This window comes from Cynoglossus semilaevis, chromosome 1 (genome assembly GCF_000523025.1).
Source record: "Cynoglossus semilaevis isolate Cse_v1.0 chromosome 1, Cse_v1.0, whole genome shotgun sequence".
In the NCBI taxonomy this organism is placed as follows: domain Eukaryota; kingdom Metazoa; phylum Chordata; class Actinopteri; order Pleuronectiformes; family Cynoglossidae; genus Cynoglossus; species Cynoglossus semilaevis.
Genome location: NC_024307.1, coordinates 22,522,778 through 22,542,147, shown reverse-complemented (window position 1 = coordinate 22,542,147; position 19,370 = coordinate 22,522,778). Strand labels below are relative to the sequence as shown.

The 19,370-nt window shown below is 38.6% G+C and overlaps 1 protein-coding gene across 2 annotated transcripts in view; it reads left to right on the top strand.

Moving 5' to 3' along the window:
• LOC103385641 (mitogen-activated protein kinase kinase kinase 11) overlaps positions 1–19,370 on the top strand; it is a 57,412-nt gene that overhangs the window by 4,831 nt on the left and 33,211 nt on the right. Inside the window, exons 1-2 of one of the 2 annotated variants that reach the window (XM_025062430.1) lie at positions 716–936; positions 1,917–3,923. In XM_025062430.1, coding sequence (XP_024918198.1) covers positions 3,173–3,923 — 751 coding nt within the window. In that variant the 5' untranslated portion in view covers positions 716–936; positions 1,917–3,172. Of the gene's footprint in view, positions 1–715; positions 937–1,916; positions 3,924–19,370 lie in introns of those variants that run through there. The other variant, XM_025062427.1, reaches the window with a different exon arrangement.

Sequence of the window (19,370 nt, the reverse complement as noted above, 5' to 3'; positions counted from 1 at the left end):
AATAAATTTTGAATTGTACTCATTATTCTTCCATATGCAAGTTTCACAAGTCTTCCTTTCCCCCCAATATATACAAGATTTAATTTAATGCAGTTGTTCAAAATGTCAAATTGAAGGTTGGAAGTTAAGGAGGAATCATGTGTGAAGTAAAACCTTTGAATTTGCTCTTATTTCAGTGCAGGTGTTAAATGGTGCAGCAACTCTTCAAAACCCAGACATATTTCTGTTAATACTTCTTCTCCTAGATCTTCCTTCTGAGTCCTCAATGTTGCCCCTCATGGCATTAAACAGAGTACATGAAAACCTGCCTCATGCTCTGGCTTTTGAAATGTGCTGCTTGGAGAATACTGTAGCTTCAAATCTGTCTTTCACACTGGAGAAAAAAGAAAATCCTGAACAAATCTCTGCTCCCAGAAACCCATCAGCACTACTTTACTCTCTGTTCTTAGGCCTTTGGGACAATTATAATGAACTGAAGTCCTTGAATATTTAAACTGGATCTTAAGAGGATCTTGGAGTTTAATATTTTCCCTGTCCAGAAAATAATGTTTTGCTCTGGTAGAAAAGGTATCAGGTGTGAGAGAGGGTGTAAGGAGTACTTTTAGGAGCAAAGTGTGCAAGTAAGGAGTGAAGGGCGCAAGGGGCTGTATCTTTGGGGATTTAGAGAAAACAATAGCATCCATCCATCCATTTTCATCCGCTTATCCGTTACCAGGTTGCAGGGGCAGCAGTCTCCATGACCGCCACCCAAATCATACTGCACCGTACCTGTACATCGTGAACCTTCCTGTAGGTGGTGAGTCCACTGGAAGGTACCAACCACCCTAACTGGGATTCAATCTTGCCCAGGAGGTGAACCCTGGTGTTCCACACCAATGACAGAGGCATTGCTTCTGGGCCAAAGCGCCACTAAAACAAGGTCCAGATAAGCAAAAGGTATGTGAGGGTGGTGCAGGATATGAAAATGTTAAATACTCTATATTTAACATATTGAAAGGTTTGAACTAAATTGTCTGATGAAAGAAGTCATCAGACAAAGAAAGAAGGCATAAAAAAGAAAAACAAATCTGGCACGAATTTCAAAATAAGGGTCTGATTAAATGTGCATACAACAGTGTTTTGCAAAATGAAAATGATTGTGAAAAAACCTTTAACATTTTTTTTTCTTTTAGTACATATCCCTTGCAGCAAATTTAAAATCAGTAAAAATGAACATGGAATTTAATTCCCTGGCTAAGTTGTTACCTGTGTCGTGGCTCTTGATGTCTGGATATAAAACAAATAATTAAATAAACATGTGGATTTATAAAAAGTAAAAAGAGCTTGTCTAGGAACAAAATGCCAAAATGTTAGCTCTAGGTTTTCCAGTGCTACTGTATTAAATACTGTGGATTGGTATAAAAAAGCACTTCATTTTTAAAGGTCTGTTGACCCACTATAAACAATCACATCTGCTCTGTGTCCCAGTATCAGGAATGAATGTGTGAGATCTGCTTTTAGTTTTAAGCCTTAAACATATATTCTAGAAAACTGTGGTCTGCAGTAATTCAGTATTTCATATCAAGGCCAAAATTCTTCTTGTTTTTCACAACCTTCTAATTAAATGTAAGTATTCTCTTGGACCACCGCAGTCAATGTCATGACTTAACCTTCAAATTCTTTTAATATTTATTACATTTTTTTTAACCTCTGCTTTTCAGTATTCCAGGTAATGTTCCTTCAGTTTTATTTGTAGCAACCTTGTTTATTAAACCTGGAAATTTGTGATCTTCTAAACTATAAATTGTGTGTTTGTTTGCGTTTTGCTGTTTTTTTAGCTGTAAAATTAAATCGTGATCGTTTCTTCTACTTTTTAATGTGCAATTTCTTACTTTCTTCAGCTTCTCTAAAACAGGTCCTGTGTTTTATTTTGATAGGTATTGCCGGAATTGTGGTGACTGTTAGTACGGATAGCGTGACTGGGGCCTGTCATCTGACTCTTTCCTGTTAGTACGAGAGAAAAAAAAGTTTTGAAGCCCCACCCTCTGACTGTCAGCGCACACGTACGAGTGGTTCGAGGTGCTGTGGAGCGAGCGAGCACTGAGGACGACAAGTCTGTGGTGCTGCTGAGTTTAAACACGGACTGTGAGGACGGAAACACGGAGCTGGAGCTGGAGCAGGCCATGCGCTTAAATTCGGTGGGAAACTAATGGAATTTATTTGAAAGAGTTTCTACTCGGGCCCCTATCTGTGGAAAGTAAACTCCAGCCGCTTTGGATACAGCTCTTCCTGTTCCAAAAGTAGTTTTATCCTGTTTTATTCATGTCACTACTTCTAATAAGGACCGTCATTATGGACAGTATCACACAGCGACACTCGGGACTTCCTACAGGAATATTTCAAAGTTATGGCCCGGCGTGTTAATTTGGACGTTGGAGTCTAATAATGGTAGCGGTCAGCTCTGAAAGTTTGTCGTAAAACACTGGTTGGCCGGACTGAGTGCTCCTTTCCTGCCATTCTTCCCCACTCCTCTGCGCTTCCTGCTTGGAGTGGCCACAGCTCTTAATGGCTAAAAATACATAAAACTCAAAATGAACTGCGAAACGCTGTGGGAAGCCGGACTTAGGAGCTGCACTTGCGACAATTAAAGTAATTCTACAGCAATCTCCTGCCCGTTTTTATTTTTGTCTTTAAACTTTGGCTTTTGAGAGTCGCAACTAAACAGGTGGCAATTTTGAATGAGGGAAGCAAAGTGCCCGTTCGCCCATAATGAGGTGATTCGAAAACCTCTCAAGTACAGGCCGGTGGAATGATATTGTGCTCAAACCATGTGTTGGGAAACCACACACCACATCACTTACAGGGAGAAATTCAGTGGAGACAGCACTGCCTTTCTGAACTTTGATAGACTCGGATATAATCAAGGAAGAGGAGACTGTTGGCTGTGTCTGCATCTTCAAATGTAGGCCTTTGCATCTCGTGTGAAGACTAACCAGAGATACTGAACTGTTTGCTTGTATTTTCCTGGAGCCAAGTTGTTGGTCAGTCTTTTGAATACATTTCACTGGTCCCTGATGAACCAACAAGAAAGACAGGAAAGGGAGCGAGGCGCAATAAAGTACTCCTTTGTACTTTATTTTCAAACCCCTGGGCTGCTAAATCAGATCCATTTAAAACAACTGCTTGAGGCTCCATGGAGCCACTGAAGAACATATTCAGTCGTGGCCCACTGTCCAACTGGAAAAACTTGGAACAATCACAAAAAGGGAACTTTGCCAATCCTGTGTGGACGGCCTTGTACGACTACGAGGCGTCCTGTAAAGATGAGCTCACGTTGCGTAAAGGGGACCTGGTGGAAGTCCTCTCTCTGGACTCTGAGATATCAGGAGATGAGGGATGGTGGGCTGGGAAGGTCAACAACAAGGTCGGCATCTTCCCTTCCAACTATGGCTCTTTCAAGCCAAGTGGCTATGGGAAGCTACCAGTCAGCAACGTTGCTGGCGATCTTGGGCCGGCCATGGTGGGTGAGTTAGTCTTGGTAGATTTCAGGGAGCTGAGTCTTCAGGAGGTCATCGGTGTTGGTGGTTTTGGGAAAGTGTACCGTGGTACATGGAGAGGCGGCCTGGTAGCTGTGAAGGCCGCCCGCCAGGACCCGGATGAGGACATCAGTGTGACAGCTCAGAATGTGAGGCAAGAGGCACGTCTGTTCGCCATGCTCAATCACCCGAACATTATCGCCCTGAAGGGCGTTTGCCTGCAGGAGCCCAACTTGTGCCTCATCATGGAGTATGCCTCAGGTGGGCCGCTTAGCCGGGCGCTGGCAGGCCGTCGAATCCCGCCTCACATCTTGGTCAACTGGGCCGTGCAGATAGCCAAAGGGATGCTGTATCTACACAGTGAGGCCATCGTCCCTGTCATCCACCGGGATCTCAAGTCCAACAACAGTAAGTCCTTCGCTGTGTGTCTGTGTGTGTTCAATGCAAGTGTTTAATCATCAGGATGTAACTGAGCAAATTAAAAGGTAAAGTCATTAACACCAGCTTTTGTGTAGTTAAGAGTGAAGTGGTGTTCTATTAGGCTGCGAAGTGGATCTCTGATTATTGACAAGGCCATATTAAAAATGGAGACAACTGTTTCCCCTGTTAAGGTACTTGATCTTACAATTAGAATTATAAATCAAACATTGGATTGGTCTGGTTAATTAAATCCAAAGCTACACTGTTGTATTTAATGAGGGTAATTGCCTAAGAAAGGAGCAAGCTCATGTCCATGCACTTGAGATGAAACCATATAAATGCTTATCTTTTTCAAGTGGAGTACTGTCATGTGATTTCCAGACTGTAGAAGACAGGCTGTGGCAGCAATACAGGCAGAGAGGTTGGCAAAATATGTTTTTGATGGCATAGAAATGCCATGAGATTCTGCAAAAAAATCAGAATTATTTTAGAACAAGCTTTCCAATCTGGCACTGTCATAACTCACACTTTGGACTTTGATGCTGTTTGATGGGAGGTGGGCAGGCCTCCACTGTAAACACATAGTCTTTGGACCTTGTCATTAAATCTAAATGAGAGATGTGCTGCTGATAAAGCTCTCTGTCCCACTTTTTGAAGGAAAACAACTGCCTTTCTTAGTTCAGACGGAGCTTATAGCTAACCAACATCCAACCACCTGAGTTTTACAGCAGCATCTCCTCTGTTATTGTCATTCTTGTGATGTGTTGAATAAAATGCCTGTCAGCTCTCTCTGTCGATCTGAGTCTAAAACACTCCCAATTTTCCTCTGCTTATCATGACACAAGATGCTTCTAGATAAAGGGAAGAATAACAACTGATATTTGCTGCTGCTAACAACTAACACTGGGGAAAAATATCCTTGTCACTAGAGCTGAAATACCCAGTTTTTCAGGGCTAATCATGATTGCTGCAGCTTTTAAAGTGTTGCAAGTTCACTGCCTGATAGCTAATCATGATTGCTGCAGCTTTTAAATTGTTGCAAGTTCACTGTAATATTCTATCTATTACTGTTCTTTAAATCAGTGAATCCCAACCACAGATACATGGCAGCACATTAGTTGGCCGTTACAGATCATCAATTGGACCAAGGAAAATTATCTAACTCCACTTAATTGGTCTAAATTACATTATTTATTTACTGCAAATCATTTGGCTAAATGTATCTATGCGACAGTTACAAGCAGAACAATGAAATACTCTACTAAACACTAGGTGTTGTTTTCAACTACAGGCCCAAAATATGTAATGAGTGAAAAAAATGTTTTGTTAGTTAATTGTAACTAGAAGATCATCATTATATTCCTGCACATACACAATATACTGTAACTAGAAGATCATCATTATATTCCAGCACATACACAATATACTTTTATAAGTGTTTCTAGAAGATCATCATTATATTCCTGCACGTACACAATATACTTTTTAGTATTGTGTTTTATATATAAAGTAACACTCCCAACTAGGGCTGTAATCAACCAAAGAAAGTCTTGGTTGACTGAACTCGGTTGGAGGGGCGTGCAGTGCTTGGGAGCCTTGTCCCCCTTCATATGTTATAAATCGACATTAAATCAGTTATGACCAAATTATTTAGCACTAAAATGACTTACACGCTCAAATCTGTTGGCTCTGACAGTGCCCATGATTTCCAAGAATATATATAAATATGTTGTCTAGTGATATCAGCAACATTTATTAATCAGCAGTCGGATGATAGAGCAGTGGGGTCTGGGTGTATCTGTTGCTGCAGGCTGATGCACCTGCAGTTATAAAACGATTATTAGACTAAAAGATTGAAATATGATAATTCTGATGGAGCAGCCTTGCGCAGACATGTTAGTTTATTGCCATGTTTGTAGTTGAGCTGTGATATGCAAACTTTTCAGATTTCAACTTTTTTTCCCCATTATGTATTTTTCTACAATGCTGCCACGTTGTCAAATGGGATAAAGAAACACTTAATTCAGGCCCTGTTCAACATGTCAAAAGAATTCTGTCTCCCATAGTCAATAAGACTCTCTTTTTTCTTTTTGTATAAAGCACCAACTGTTTTTTTTTTTTTTTTTTTGAGACACCATCAGACAAGCGAGCACCCCTTTCACCAATTGCCCTCCAGCATCTGTTCACTCCTTCACCGTTTTTCTTATCTTTATTTCCCTTTCCGGCTGCCCCTTGGTGAGACTCTTTGTGAAGACTATTACTAAGCAAAAATACTGGCATAAATAAAACCTGATATTTGTTTACGAAGCAGGTCAAGGCCAGCACAATCCCCATGTCTGTGCACTGCATTGGTATTATTCTCCTCCCTCCATTGGCCTGTTGTTTTCTGATATTACTTTGAACCTTTGTCTATGGCCTGCCCGTACTTGTCTGCATAATGCCATGGTTCTGTTGTGCCACTGAGCAATATCCTGTTGTGGCAGCAGAGGGGGTGTGGAGGAGGTGAGTGGAAACACCAGCGACAGGGAGTGGGGCGTTTTTTAAAATTCGCCTTGTTGGGCACATAAATAATAATGTGCCGAGGTATAAGTGAGTCATTGCATTGGCAGGTTTAATACACAGGTGTGGTGAGCATCTTGATCTGCAGGGTATTGAAGTGAAAATATTCACAAGGATGTACTGTTTGCAGAACAAAATATTCTGAGGCTTGTGTTGACCCCCCGATTGTGGTGTCAGTTCCTCAGTTGTGTTGTAAGTTCTTCTTTCTTTGTCTGTTTGTACATCAGCCCTCTGCAGCCAGGCAGAAAGAAATGTGTTGGAAACGTGATGGGAACTCTGCTGGATATGATAGCTAAGGTGTTTTTATAACTGAACACAAGGGGAAAAAAAAAAAAAGAACTGGAAGAACGACTTTTAACAAGATACGATTTGAGCAGAATTAATTCATGATCATCGATCGACTCCAATCGATTGAGAAAATCATTTGCTTATGATTGTCCTTAATCAAAGTTTTGTTTCAACAATTCTGCCGCCGCTAAGCATGGATTCCACTGTTTTCACACAGTTTCACGCAGATGCTCATTGTAACGCAGGTGACACTGAGCTGCACATGAGTGAATATTAGAAGAGACACGGCCCAAAAAGAAGGAAATGTCCAGAGTTTGGGAACAGTTAAAATAAAAGAAAAAGAAAATACAATACATTCCTATTTATCTTATATACTTCCTCTTATTGTTATTTCAATATATATCTACAGATATTTTTATATACCCTTGTATACTGTTGTTACTTTCACTATTTCTATATGGATATTTTTATACATCCTTAAACTTTTATACTTAATATACAGGGACGTAATTATTATCATCTTGTCTTTATGACCTTTTTTTCTTAAAATCCCCTTTTCACTTGGTTGTTTAATTGAATCAATTTGAAGAGAATATTTGATAGATTAATTGTCTGCTAAAGTAATCAATAGCTTACTAAAGTATGACTTGTTTGAATTGTAGACCATCAGTCAGGAAGTATTAAAAATAAAGATTCCCTAAAGTTGTTATAGGGATGTATGGTGGGGAGTAGCCATTGTCTCTGAAGACCTTTCTAAAAGTTGCAGTCATTGCTAATGACTGGTGCAGCGCGCTGACTTGTTGGGAACATGCTGATAAAAGTGGATCGATGAAGAAAGTGCACATTGCAGCACTGGCTGCTAGCTAGCTGGCAGTGGACATAACTGGAATTCCACTAAAAGTAAATACAAGAGGGAACAGCAGCCTCTTTCTTTCACCATTGTGCCTGTATATTAGAACCAAGAGACCAGGTTTCCCATGTTTTATGGGTGTTTAATGAAAGTTTATGTCTTACTCTAACTCAATTTTCCTAAAATATTCAGTGATGAATGAAAGTTTATGTCTTACTCTAACTCACTTTTCTGAAATATTTCCTCACTAAAATATTCAGTGATGTGGCGCTTTGGCCCAGAAGCAATGTCTCTGTCATTGGTGTGGAACCCCAGGGTTCACCTCCTGGGCAAGCTCGAATCCCGGTTAGGGCGGTTGGTACCTTCCAGTGGACTCACCACTGGATGGATGGATATTCAGTGATTACAATGGCCTTGATGGCAAACCTGACACTATTGTGGTCAAAGCTGGGGGAAATCCCTTAAGCTATTGGTCAGTGGTTAGCAAATTATGTTGCAATACCACCAATTACCACAAGGCCTGGCTTTTGCCAACTTGTCATATAAGATAACAACAATATTTTTTTTTTGTTGGAGTAACCTAACTTTTGTAATTGTTTGAGACAGTAGCTAAAAATATATTTCTTTACAAATCGGTCGAGTTAAATAGTCTTTTAAATTGTAATTGACAGAACTTATACCCAGAGTTAAGGCTGGGCGATATGGTTGAAAAAATCTTTATACAAAATATGTATCTCAAATTTCTTTTCCGATTAGTTAGTAACCAAAGATAGCAAAGCCACATATTCCAAATGACATGCGTGTAAAATCCATCCCTTTTCCCCGCTTATCCGTTACTGGGTCGCGGGAGACTGCTGCCCAAATCACATTGCACCACACCAACCCCCCTAAACCTTCCTGGAAGGTACTAACCACCCTAACTGGGATTCAATCTTGCCCAGGAGGTGAACCCTGGGTTTCCATGTAAAATGTATATCTTTAGTGCTAAACAGGCATTGATTAAATTGAAATTCACTATATTAAAATGAATGTTAAAAAAAATTAAATCATTATATTGTAAAAAAAAGTAACATTCTTGTGATTCCTCCTAGTGTAGGGGAGTTAGGACCTACATTTTCGGAATAATTGGTGATGGGTAAAATGTAGAGGTCACATTTGGTTATATGCTGTGTCACAGTGACAGGTAGTTCCCTTTCCTTTCACTTTCCTTTCCTTTCCTTACTTCGTCAATGATTTTGTTATTTACTTACTCCATAGGTCGTTTTGATGTGTTTTCAACTGCACAAAGGGCCGTCATTCACGTCAGACTGGACCTTAAGCCTTTAGCCGTGCACACAAAACCTCCATAGATCCAAAAATGGCTATAAGCATCACCGCACACCATAAACCTCCGCAGAGGCTTTAGTTAGCACCAGTGGGGAAAGCGCCAAGCTAAGCACTCACTGGGCTGGAGCTCACAGGCTTTTTTTTTTCCTCAGGAAGAAGCCACAGTTAGATCTGGGATCAACATGTCTTTTTTTCCATGAGTGGACAAACATCTGGCTCATCTCTCTACCAGTATGTTTTTATTCAGGGCCCCTGGTGCCCCACACTGCACTGCACATTGCACTGTGCACTGAAAACATCCCCTGTGTGTGTGTTTGCGAGCAGCTGGGTGTGTGATGTTTGCATGTGTTGACTGTAACTGTAACCTTCTTCAGTCTGATTCGAGGCAAACACAGAGCAGATTCCAGCCTAAACCAATTAGGGAGCACATATAGATATTTCAGATATGTCAAATTGTTAAATTCAGTTAGAGTTTCTGTATTCTGATAGGTACACCAAAAATATCACTCCCTTTTGAAGAGGGATGCACATTTGGTCTTTATGTCTCATATTATGACAATGTAGACATACTTATGCATTAGTTTGTCCAAAGATGTAAAACAAAACAAATTGAATTATCTTTTTTACTATGCTGATTATATATTCTTTAAATATAAAATATTCATTATTGTGTTGGTACAAGCCAAGGCCAGATAGAGGTATCAGTTGAAAAATAACATCATGCATTTCTAATAATTCTTTAATATTTTACCTGTAGTTGAAGGAATTTACAAGTGAATATTTATTCTTAAACTTACCTTTACCAAAAATGTAAAATCTCATGGGTTTATATTAATCAGATGCTATTCAAACCAGCAATTAAATTGGTGTTCTGTAATTAGTTGTTATAAGTCTATCTAATTATTTTTTCACTTCAGTAATTTAGTTTAATTTTTTTATTCAACAGTCTTCAGAAAGCCTGTCTGTGTAATGCATTATGCTAACTGCTACGCCTTATTATCTCCACTGTAGTTAAAACCACCCATCTGTTATCTGTGTATCAAAGGGTCAAAGAGGGAACTGGAGCTGATCCCAGGTGAAGTTTGGTGAGCGGTACAGCAGCACACAACCCTTTCTTTGTGTGGTCAGTTGTAAAGGACGGCTTTCACAGACATCTAAAGACACTGTGTCTCTAGCGGCATGCAATTTAAATTATATTTAACTTCTTATTTCTTCCTCTGGTGACTTGTTAATTACCCAACTTTCTGTTCTTCTAAAAATAAATTGGTTCCTTGTTATGTTATCTGCAGTCGTGCTGCTCGACCTACTTTACCTTGGATATATTGTTTTCAGAGTTTCAGAGGTGCATTTGATATTACTTTATGTATATTTGTGTACTAATTCAACATAAGGGTTATTTTCTTGAGTGTTGGATGGGAGTGGTAAAATGCAGAGTGTTTGAAACCTAAGATAAAAATCTGTCTGTTAAATTAAAGTTGTCGCCAGATTTGGTAAATGATTAGTTGATTTTATTATCTCCGAACAATTAGTCACTATTGATTGAAGCGGCAGCAAGTATAAAGTTGTCTTGAAGTCGGGCTGTGAGCTAAAGACAACTGCTGGCACTCACTGTAGAAGACTTAAAGAGCCTCTGTGATAAGCTTGACTAGCTCCTTAATGAACCAAATATTTAGGAATCACTGCAGAGACACATTGTCCATAAAAGAGAAGCTATGTTTAGAACAAAAGGTATTGAAGTTAGCATCGGTGTGCATCCATCACAGAGACTTTAAACTTTAAGTATCTACACACCGCTCAAATAATTAGCAATTAACGCTTGTTCAAACATTGTGGAGTTTCTAACAGTGAAGATTCTCAGAGTAACCCTCACCCATCATCTGCATATAACAGTACTGCTGTGTACATCTCATTGTCATATAACGACCGTAAAGATTATTCACTACCACCATTGACCATAAAGAGATGACCCTGCAGCACTTTTACACTCTTTAATTTAGCTGTGTAACAATTCGCTGATACAAAAATCTCCTTGAGGGAAGATAAAATTATTTTCTTCTGATTGTACTGATAACGCTCTCTACATGACTCAAATTCATTTGTCTGAATAACATCAGTGTCATTCCCACACCACAGTTTGTGTTCCCTAAGTGCAAAACTCAATTTCCTGAATGGGATATTATGAATTCTCTCTTAAGTTTTGAAGTGCATTTCTCGGTCGCCATCAGAATATTAAAATATTGAGTAATTGTGTTTACCCAGTTTTATTAACACAAGCTAAGTGAGTGAATCTCACCTTTTTTTCTTTTTTTTTATAACACTCTGGGTGACGGTGGTTGCACTGTCACCCAGAATGTGAGGCTTGGGGTGGTATTGAATAAATAGGTGTTGTAGTTGCCAACCACCCAGAATAGTATTGATTTCAAGCTTTGTAGTTTTCACGTCGCCTTCTTGGTATGGTCATGCTTTTTTAACTTTGATGGCAATACTTGTAGTGTAACATGTTTTGCGCCGCCATTGTCAATGACATAAATAAATAAAACAATTCATGAAAAGTTGAAAGCTCGAGAGTAGAATTTCACGTTTCCTTTCAGATACAGACAAACAAAGCTACTGCTACTTTGAAGCTTAAAATCTTAAGACTACAGTATTTTAACATGCATTGAAGAGATTTGAGTTTGTTCACAAATTCGACAAACACCACAGTCCTGTTTAATTTCTTTTCCCCCCTTACTCTCAGTTTTATTTTTATGAAAAGAACATACAGCCAAGTTGAGTTCTACTGCAGATATGTACACTCACTGCAGCTACTTTGAAAAGATTTTAAAATCTTAAGAAACAGATGGTGAATATGGACAATGGAGTTCTGTTTTGAAGTCTTGTGAGTGGGTCTTTTTTTTGGATCTAGTATTAGTTCTTGTTATTCTTCTACGTCCACATGCGCACACACCATCATCCCATTGTTACATACACTTCATTCCACACCTCTTCCTGCTTGAACTGATAAACTGTAAACAGTTCCATTGTTTATTAGCACAGTATAAGGATGTGCTAATTCCTCTCCCTCTATCCATGTGTGCTACTTTGCTCACAAAGGCATAAGAACCAAATAATAACAAGTAATAGTTAGAGTGATTCAGGTTCTGATGCAACTGTTGGCTCTGTGCCTTCTATCTGTGTGTTTATTTATGTATTGTAATACAGTATTTCAACCACACACTCTGTGATCATGAAACCAGATACTGCTTGATCATGAATGCTGCCATTGTTGTGGTCAATGTTGTTTGTACTATGTGCACTTACATGAAACTGAACAGATTTGAGGTGAAATGTAGGTCATGTATTTGAATGGACTGTGTCTAGCTCTGCATTCAGTCTAATTTTTTTTTTTTTTGCCATCACGTTGCTAACATCTTGCTTAATTTCGCAGGAAAAACAACTCATCTACTTTGCAGTTATGCATCAGTGAAACTGGCTTGTAGTTCTTGGTTGCAGTGACGATGGTCCCAGAACCAATTATTATTGAATTGTTCAGGAAGTCTGTGTCAAACAAGTAGCTTTTCATATTAAAATGTGCCCTTAAAGTAGCTCTCAGTTTCAAAAAGGTTGGTGACCCCTGCTGTAGATCAACGCCAATTTAAAAATGTTTGGTAATTGTAACTTGCGGATACATTAAAATGTGCCCTTAAAGTAGCTCTCGGATATCAATTTTTGACGATTCAGAATTCCTCCAGTTGACCACATATACTGTAGCAGAGTCTGTTTCAGTTGCAGGTTCTCTCTTCAGTTCAACAACTTTTAAAATAAAGAGCTTGGTGACTGGAATGAGCCGAGGTTCCTAGTAACGTACCGTCAGATGTGCAATTTTAAGATATAATGACCAATGCTGACTTCAGGTCATTGTAGTAATAGTCTCATACCAAGTACTGAATGCTATTGTGTTTGAATTGATTATTGCCTGTGTGTAGAAATTTGCATTTTTTTTTTTCTGTACTCATAGTTCTATAGTTTTGTAGTACAACTACAGTACTTTAATATCCTGCACAACTGCCATCATGAAAATGGTCAAAACGTGTTTGCTAATCTTAGCGAGTTTTATTTGGTTGTAAACGGATAAAATTGGCTCATTTAGTTTTTGAAATTGCGCACCCCCAAACTAATGAGGTTACTGTTGTTGTGCCTCTACTGCATAATGTCACGTGAACAGGATTGGCAGGATGGTAGGATGTCCATCTACTTACGTGACCAAAGTTTCAGATACAATTTAGGGAGATGTTTAATACAACTTATTCAGACTAATAATGAACACTTCCAATCAAAACCCTGTAACCAGACACCAGATTTCCTGGCAACAGCCATTGTAATAATAATGTTTTTTAATGTCTTCATTCAATAGCAACAGGGAAGGCAGGAAGGAAATGTGGGAAAGAGAGTAAAGGAAGGACAAGGTGTATTATGGTCCCGGAGTCTAATCTAGAAACAATTGTTTAAGGCTTTTACATTCGAGTGGTTTGAGTACCACACTGGGGAATAAAACAAACATTTAATCAACAATCTTCTAATATACGACAGTAATTAGTGAAATTAAGCCCACACAGTGACTGTGCACCAATCTTTAGTTATGGGAGCTACAGTGTATTTGTGTTTTTGTGTGTGAGTGTGTATCTGCATGCAGGTCAACAGACACTGAAAGTGCAAAGTGCACAGGAAGTAGAAAGCTTTGCAGAGTCATACTTAAAATGTGGCTGTGTTGTTTTTTTCCCCCTTCAGTACGTAGCCATGCCTCACAAATGATCACAGTAAGTTTTTAGAAATACCTAAACCTACATTGTATGTAGGTTGGTTGTACTTGGATTAAAAAAAAGGTGGAAAGAGGAAAAAGGATTTGTTTAACTGTGTCAGGAAACCAGCATTTGGTGTTGTTACATATCAGTCCACTACACATGGCTGATATTGTTTACAGTGTGATGACGTGTCTTCACACATCTGCCATCATAAAATACCCTCCAGAGAATGAGATGGCAGTAATCCTGCAGTCCATTTCAGATGAATAGTAATATCACACTGCAGTTACAGGTCTTAAATCTTCTCTAGAGGAAGAGCTATATCAGCACAACACAGGGCAGTGAAGATAAGGAAATACCATATACTGTACTGTAATGGGGTTGCCTTAAAGTAACCAGCAGCTGACACGTTTGAAAGCAGGGCACAACCATTCTCTAAACTATAATGCTCTGTGTTATTTATTGATAGTGTATAAGGTTGAAATTGATTAATAGCCTGGTTGAACATGAACGCTGCTATACAGCTTATATATAGTATATGGTGCTAATATGTCTGCATGGCATTGTTGGAAGCCTCATATTACATACATATATACTGTAAGATTCGCAGGCTGTGTCTAGGCGATAACAAATAATAATCTTCACTCATTTGCAGTAATCCACATTGTCTGTACCAGGATGTGTTCATTTCCTTTGTTGACAAAAATGGATGTAAAACATTGTAAACATCCGTTTTATTCTCAAAATTGACTCAAATGGCTTATTTACATAAACCAAAAAATATACAAATGGTCACAGAGAAGTAAAACCAACCACCAAATTCACCAAAATATTAGGAAATTATATAAAAAAAGGTGATTATATTTATTAGTTACCAACCACTCATTTTACTAGCCAAAGCAAGACATTGCACTTGGGAACCTTGTCTACTTGGGAAATCAATCAGATTTGAATCCTCCTTAAATATGTTCCAGCTCTGCTGCTGCTAGTGCGATTCTTCCTGGCCATCTTGTAAACGATGCAGAACGTCACAAAGCACATCTTTGATTTGCGTTGTTGCAAGCAGCACAAGTTTGAATGTCAGTTCCCACATTCACAAGTTCTCATTTCTTTAAGTAATTTGATTTGTTTTTGAATAGCGAAGTTTGTTCCCTATTCTCTACATTAAGCACTTAATTGCATGTTACCATAAGCATTACATTTGCATGTCACCTGAGAGTAGCTTTTGTTTAGTGACTTTTTGGACCTTGTGCAGGACTTAGAGCTTAGACACATCTAGCAACATTTTGGTTGAAAAACGTTGCTTGTAATGGTCCATGAGGTAGACCAGAATGCCCAATTAATTTTGCGTTCTACTAGTAGATGAGTGCTGGTGATTAACCAGTAATTAAAACAAGAAAAAAAAAATTAAATATTAATATATATTTCTACACTGTAGTAGTGACAATATATTGGAAGATTTGAATCATATTATGCTGTACAACTTCATGCATTTAACAAGATTACCTCAGTATATACTGTATATATGAAGTATGTTCAATTTTTTTTTAGTAAATCTATAGTTAACATTTTCAAGTCCTATGTCGAAAACATTAACATAGGAGCAACTTAGCTAGATACAATTGAATTAGCCTACTGCAATTCTGCAGGGTGGGGTGACGCTGTATCTGATTTAGCTCTGAACATCAGTCCTAGCCACCACTGCTGCCTTCTAGGGTCACCATCGTAAGGAGTATGAGTTACTAAATAAGTCATTAGTAATGGTTAATTTTCAACACATGGACACTGTGAGCCTGTTAATAAGTGACTGTTTCCAGGATCTGCAGGGCACTAGGTACTTTGTACTCGGAATCATTTAAACCCCTCTCTGACAAAGACTCAACACCCAGCAATACGCAATACCCAGAAAAAGATAAACTTCCAGTATGTCATGTTGTCACATTGATAATGATCAGATTGGAATCTGTCTGTCACAATGTGTTTTTACTTCTCTTTTTCTCTTAACATCATTAAATCTTTCGATACATCGCACTGATGGAAAACACACTGAACCTATTGTATGCATTGCCTATTTGTTGCTGTTGCCCATCAAATTTATGCTGTATCATGAGGGTTTCGAGTAGATTACTTTAATTCTCAACAGTTAGAATAAAACGGGATAAGAACAACTTGCTGAAAAGGAGAAGGCAGTGTCGTGCAAGTACAAGGACAAACAGCATTGTGCAAACAGCATTTCCAATGAAGAAAGATCTTACACGCATATAAAAACCACAAAGTGACATGAACTCTGCCTAGTACTTAAGGCAAGACATACCGTATCTGTATTTGTCATTTTGGCATGCTAATAAATACTCAGCTAAAATAAAAAGTAGGACAGTTATTGCTAATAAAGCTAAAATAAAAAGTAGGACAGTTACACTTATACAATCTAATAAAGCACATTGCAATGAAGTACATGTTGTAAGTAATAAAGCTAAACCTGCTTGTTACGTAAACCCAAAAATACAAAAAAAAAAAAAAAATACTAACAGTGCAGATGAACACTAGTATCAACATGTTGTGGATACACCTAGCAGAAAGAGAAACCGTTGCATGTACACACACTTCATTGTCACACAATATCCACTAACCGTCACATTAACACATGACTGCATTGGCGTTGCCGCCTTGTTGTTGTTGTAGTCACGTTATCATTGCCCACTGCCTTTTACTTTTTTCCGATTTCTTTTAGTTAGTCCCAAGTGAGTACACACTGACAAGCAGTGGATATGAAGTGTATTTACTGCTACCTGTAAATTCAGTTTACTCAAACATTAGACTTACTTAAAAATATGGTGTGAATATCTGACTGAAGTGTCACATTAAGTATTTCTGGCGGAGTAAAATTTTATAGACACTGAAATTTGTCCCCCCCCCTTTAAAATTTAAAAGTATAAATACAAGGCAGAGGAGTATTACATTACAGACAACCTACTGTTGTGAGTCAAGTTTTAAAAATTATTCTAGTTATATCAGGTGCGTTGGTTTTGGAAATTGGGCCGAGAGAAAGTGTCTAATCAACGACACACAAAGTTAGATAATCACAAATAACAGACAAAAGCCGATAATTACACCTGATTGGAACGATTGTACGGTAAAACTGATCATCATTGCTCTTTGTCGTAAGCAACGAGTCATTGTTGGCTATAATTAACCTAATAACTGAAATTAGTCTGATCTGAAAATGTCAGCCTTTGCAGACGCCATCGGCGTTGCCGAACATCTACGTCTTTTCTTTGCTTTATCAAGTCCTGAGGTTTAACACAAAAACAATATGGCCATCATTATTAATTTCGCCATCAAATTAATGATACCTCTGTGGTGAGGAGGCTATACAAAATGTGACTGGTCCTGACTTGACTTGGATCATAACTTTATGTTTATGCTTAGCAACAGTGAGCTACATAAAAGCCTTGTAATCTTTGTGAACCTTAATAGCCAGTAGTGGCATGGCTGAACTCGGTGACCACGGTACCTAATTTTTGGGCATTCAGTACGGAGATGAAACTCCAGCTAAATGAGTTCCCGTCATGCTGCACAATGATTATGCCCTATCTCTCTCTCTCTCTCTCTCTGCCTCGCTCTCTAACTGCCTGGTCAGAGGTTGCTGGTCTGTCTGTCAGACTATGGCCTCGTCCCTCAGGGGACAAAGCTCCCGTTCTTCCTGGGGAAAGCCCCCGCCCTGTAGGAATTCTACCAGCGCCTACGGGTGCAGGGCAGGGAGTGGGGAGTAGGGAGGTGGGGTAGAAGGAGCACAAAGGAGACGAAGGTTTGACTGATGTAGGTATATTTTACAGCCATTTATCCATTCACATCGCTATTAAAAATTAAAGAGTGGTAAAATTGATGCATAATTGTCAAATCACAAAGATCACTATCGGACAGATCGATTAAAAAAATCTGATACTTGTGTAATTAAAGACCGAGATGCAGAGAATTACCGAGGGACGGGGATGTGTGTTGAGGTAGCTGCAGTGCTTAGTTGCAGTGAAGACATAATTAAGTAAGGTGCAGAGTGAAAAGTCGGAGAGCAGCTCTGTACAGATAATACTTGCAGCTGGCATGCCGGAGAAGGACTGGGCTACAGCCGAAAGGTTACGGCCTCTATCGCTACGTGAAATAATTGTACACAGTTATCCGCATGACCTTAAACAGCATGCTGAACTTTTCCAAACATTGGCTTTTTCTAAATGGCAAGTGTTTGTCGATGTGGGTTGGTAGGCCCTTGTATGATCATTTAGGGTGGTTGTAAGAATAATCAAAGAAAACCCTGTAACTAAGAATATATTCAACAGTCTTAAATACATTTTAAGACAGGCTAGTTTATATTTCCTGGCTGAACTTTTGTTATTTTTATTTGTTGATATATTTTTTTTATTATTTGATTTAATTTCAGGATATTTCATTTGTTGGTTCTATGCTGTTTTTATCTGTTTTTGTTTTGAGAAATGATGTGATCACCTTTCAAGTTTTTGTTTTGAGAAATGATGTGATCATCTTTCAATCTTATTCACACTCATTTTATATATATATACATATATATATAAAATCACCCTCAAATAGCAGTCATTCTTTAACAGGAATTATATGGCTTGACTTTTCTAGTGACCACATTCACACAGCCTGCAAATCCCACATCCCTGCAAATATGAATCAGCCGAACCTGAGTGTACATCGCATTTGGGTATTTTTGCACAGGTTTTTGTGAAATCTTACTATAAGTCACAGCTTCATTTCCATAAATATAATTTTCAGGTATTCTGAGAATAAATCTTTAGCAAAAAAAAGAAGTAAACATTAAACTGTCTGTATTTAAATATGAATATGCTGCTCTTCAGTTTATATCTTATATTTGTAGAGGAAAGTGTGCATCAAAGACCAAACCCCTTTCACATCTAGTCTTATTTCCATTTCACACTACAATGCAAAAAGTGTTTCACAATAAAAGACTGTCAGTGCATCTGGTGAGAGTGGAAGATGTTTTTTCCCTTCCTTTGACTTCCTTGAAAAACAATGTCACCAGATCAGTATTGAAGCCGCAGCAGATTTCCTGGAACCATTTTCCTTTATCCCTGTTTTTCCCACAGTGGTTGATCAAATTAGTTTGCAAATTTCTCAGCTATTATATAGTCCTAATAACCCTTAGGCCCATGTTTAATGACCTGTACTGAATGTGGGAAATGTAAATATAAAAATATTTAATCAGTCATGTACCATTATGCAAGAACCTGCTTAGGGATGTCTTTCTCAAAGAAAATCCCCCAGACACTGGTCTAATGACAGAGCTAAGTACTCCAAGGTTGAGTCAGTCTCGCCACCAAAGTCATATCTAGGCCACGGGAGTCATGCCTCCGCCTGACACACTCTAAACAACAAGCTATACCAAACAGAGTCCTATTGCCATGGCGATCAGTCACAGTGTTTGTGTGGTGACATTGTTGGTTTCACATCTTTACTGAGAAGTTGCTCCGTCAGGGCAAGACTGATCTCGTCGAGATCTTCAGTTTGCCAGTTATGTTTACACATCTCAAAATTTGATATCATGTGAGATATAAAATGGGATATGGATAAAATTGCATATCTTTGTTTAAA